At 52.4% G+C, this 3825-nt stretch overlaps 1 protein-coding gene across 1 annotated transcript; it reads right to left on the minus strand.

Moving 5' to 3' along the window:
- Positions 1 to 753: 753 nt before the first annotated feature.
- On the minus strand, positions 754 to 3384 carry LOC123397589 (purple acid phosphatase 15-like). The gene is made up of 5 exons (XM_045092126.1): positions 2993 to 3384; positions 2733 to 2924; positions 1881 to 2629; positions 1493 to 1777; positions 754 to 1142 (listed from the first exon to the last, which is right to left on the minus strand). The coding sequence occupies exons 1-5, from the start codon at positions 3255 to 3257 to the stop codon at positions 999 to 1001; spliced, it is 1635 nt and encodes a 544-aa protein (XP_044948061.1). The 5' UTR covers positions 3258 to 3384; the 3' UTR covers positions 754 to 998.
- Between the last annotated feature and the right edge of the window lie 441 nt (positions 3385 to 3825).

A 3825-nucleotide genomic window follows, 5' to 3' on the forward strand; every position in this document is an offset into this window, starting at 1 on the left:
GTTGTGTTTCAACTTGCAAGGCGAACAGAGGAGGGATTGTGATTTGCAAAGGACAGGAAGGACGCCAAGTGATCCAACGATGTGTACAGATGCAATCCAACGGTAGATGATGCGGTTTATTATCTTCTTGTAACAGGCAGCTAACACCTAGCGCGGGTCATTTTGAAGCATGCTATATCTACGTAAATTTTGAATACGGATTTTACGTAAAAGTTAATGGAGAAATTTAGGATTGGTTAGATAGGGTGAGGACAGCCCCATCCGCGTGAAATTAAGGTGGGGATATATAACTTAGTTAGGAAGGTTATGTAGGAAATGTAGGAATTAGTACTTTGCACGTAGATGTAGGATGATTATGCCATTTTTATTTCAATAATGCTAGACCTACAAAGACTTGCAAAGGTTTACTTAACCTTTTAAACTAATTCTTCTCTCTCCCCTAATTTTCAGTGAGGGTGGGGCCCCTCATCTTCCAATTATCAATCACAATCCTACACATCAGTTTGTACGTAAAATCTTTAAGTAAACCTTTGTAGATGTAGCATTACTCTTTTTATTCAGTTTTGCCAAATCTCATTTGACTGGCACTTGATTATGTTTCAATCGATGCAATATTGGTGAGATTTTACATTGAGTGTATATTTTTTCTTTCTTACATGTCAGTGTCTTTGTCCTGATTTATTGGTCCCCTTATTAGTAGTTTGGCATAATTTTTGACCATGGATTTAATTAAAAAATTATTAATGCATGTCATAAAAACAATGATGCATTAACATATTGTCAGTTAAATCATGGTTAAATTTTGATGCAAAATACGAAGATGACAAATAAACTATGACGAAGATAGTATTCACTCGGCTGAGACCTGGCCACATCTATTTTTATTTCCACGCATGGGCGAACCGTCTATAGTTGCCATTATTGCACGGGGCGATATACTCCAGTAGTGGTAGAACAGTTAATCTCCGGCTTGGGCGAACCGTCTGTAGTTGCCATTTTTACGGACCGTGTGCGGGCCTGGTCGAGTTGTGCTTGTGCAAGCACCTCTCCGGCTCCCGAACAATGTAAATCTCATCTCCGGCGCTCCCGTACAGGTCCTGGTTCCTGTGCCATCTCCACAGAGCGTGCGTCTCGTTCTTCACCTGCGTGAAACAAATTTCATCGTCTCATCGGTCAACCCAACCATATACTTCCTCCGATTCTTTTAGTCCCCGTATAAGATTTGATCAAAGTCAAACTTCATAAACTTTAACTAAATTTATAGAATAAAATATCAACATTTATATAATATAAAATTAATATTAGTAGATGCATCATGATACTAATTTTCATAGCATATAGATTTAGTATTATAGATGTTGATATCTTTTGATATATATTTGGTCAAACTTTGTATCACTTGACTTTGATCAAATCTTATATGGAGACTAAAAACAAACGAAAGGAGTATTATATATCTAGCTGGTCAGAATTCTCTTTTCCTAGTTCGTACCTCGAGGATGCCATGGCCGAAGCTGCTCTCCCGGTACGCGCTGTAGTCCGGCTGCCGGTCCCAGCAGAACCTGCCGGCGGCCGGGCCGGACGTGAAGTTAAAGGCGCAGAAGCCGGCAATGAAGGCGTTGGGCTTTGGCCGCGGGTCCGGGCAGTGCCCCGGCTCGTCGGCGTGGGTGGTGGCCATCTTCTCCCGGTTCCCGCCGTCGCCCACCGAGATGTACACGGCGCCGCACGGGTCCAGCGTGTAGTTGAACACCCGGTTGGAGCGCTCGTACGCGTGCACCTGCAGCATGACAGCCAGCAAGCAAGCGATCACTCTCGGTTCCTTGCCAATGTCCGGAGAATGGAGGTGTCAATGCCAGAGGGTGTGATCGATATATACATACATGGCCGGTGAAGGCGATGTCGAGGCCGTGGGAGTAGAGCAGCTCCTCCATGGCCACTCTCATGCACTCCACCTCCCTGTAGTGAGCCTTGTACGTGGTGTACCATGGCGCGTGCCAGCCGGCCACCAGCCAGGGGGTCACCGACCTGTCCACCTTCGCCAGGTCCTTCTCCAGCCATCTGTACTGCTCCCCTGACCTGCCGTAGTCGGCGTAGGCGCCGAGCATGATGAAGTGGATCCCGCCGGCGTCGAAGGAGTAGTAGAAGGGGGAGAAGGACCCGCTCTCCGCCGACGGGAACGCGAACCGGGAGCGGTAGGCCGCGAACGTCTTGTTGCCGATCTGCTCCTCTATCTCGTGGTTCCCTTCCACCACCATCATCGGCGTGCTCGACGTCACCGGCTCCATGTACCTTCCCCAGTAGTCCCAGCGCGGCTGGTAGGTTTCGTGGATGGGCGTTGACTTGCCGAAGGAGCAGGAGTAGCAGTCCGTTCCGGTGCCGTTGGTGAGGTACATGTTGGCGTAGCTGACGTCGCCGACGAGGACGACCAGGTCCGGCCGGTTGCTCGTCATGTGGTCCACGGTCGAGGTGGTGTTGTACGTGAGCCCGAGGTCTCCCACCACGGCGATCCTCCCCGGGTAGCTCCGCGGCCCCGCCGCCGGCATCGTCCGGAACGCGTGGACGGCGCTCATCGCCCCCGGGATGGCCGGGTCGCCGCACTGGTAGTAGTACTTGGTCCCAGGCTCAAGCCCTGCATGCAGGTCTCAGTCACGTCACGTCTGCTGGAAAACCTGCACAAATACAAAAGGAGATTGTGGTTGTGGAGCAGGGGATGAGCGAGCGATGGCGGTCACCTTGGAGGCGGACGTGGTGGATGATGCCGGAGGTGTAGTTGTGGAGGCCCTCGAAGGGGTAGAGCTGGCTGTACACGAGCGCGTCGCCGGTGGCCTCGCGAACCAAAGAGTCGGCGGCGAGCCCGTAGCGCACGACGCTGCCGACCGTGCGGGGGTCCAGCGGCTTCACGGTGCCGCCCATCTGGAATTCCCCTGCGGAACCAAGAATCAATGCCTTGCCATCCAGTCCACGAATATCAGAGTCCGGCGAAAAAGCTTACCGGTGATCCAGGAGACCCAGGCAGAGGTGGGAGCGGCGGAGAGCGCGACGGCGACCTGCTCGGGAGCCCAGCCCGTGGCCCGGCGCTGCACCCGGGGGTCCGTGTCCGGCAGGTCCACCGCGTGGCCCCTGTTTTCCCGCGGCGTCACCGTCACCGGCCGCGACGGGCCAGCGAGCGTCGACGGCGGCTCAGCGGCAGCCACCGCCACCGCCGCCGCGAGCAGCAGCAGCGACCCCCACCACATGTTGATGTTGTTGCTTGGCATTGAGAGGATTGGGATGCTTCTTGGCAGGAAACTTATCGGAATCCGGCAGAGGAGATTGGGAGCCCGAAGTGGAATTCGTCCATGGTCTGGAACTCATCTTGGACCCGCAAGATAATAAACGAGCAAAGTTGCCGCCTGCGCCTTTGGTGCCTTGTGGACGTGCATTCAGCTGCGCTAGCCAAAGTTTGGACGCCTACGTCTCATGCATGGCTCATGTTCTACAAAATGTAGCTTGAAATTAAAGAGCAAGTAACGTACGTAATATGCAACTATGGCTCGTCAACAAAAATTCAAGCCGGGTTTTTTTTTTCAACACGGTTCAAGCCGGTTAGACCATCTCCAACAGACGCCCCAAAACTACACCGCGCGTTAAAAGATTCGTTTTTTGGCGCCGAACAGCTCCAACAGGCGCTGCAAAACTGTGCTCGCGCTAAAAATTTTTGGGCACGCGCTTAAAAACGCTATCGCGGGCAGCATATTTGGTGTGCCGGCTTGCGCGCGCAGCAAACTCTGAGCTGCTGTGGGTGGGTCGCTGGACCGGGGTGGATTGGGCGCCGCATTAGCGCGT

Source organism: Hordeum vulgare, chromosome 5H (assembly GCF_904849725.1).
Source record: "Hordeum vulgare subsp. vulgare chromosome 5H, MorexV3_pseudomolecules_assembly, whole genome shotgun sequence".
Classification (NCBI taxonomy): domain Eukaryota; kingdom Viridiplantae; phylum Streptophyta; class Magnoliopsida; order Poales; family Poaceae; genus Hordeum; species Hordeum vulgare.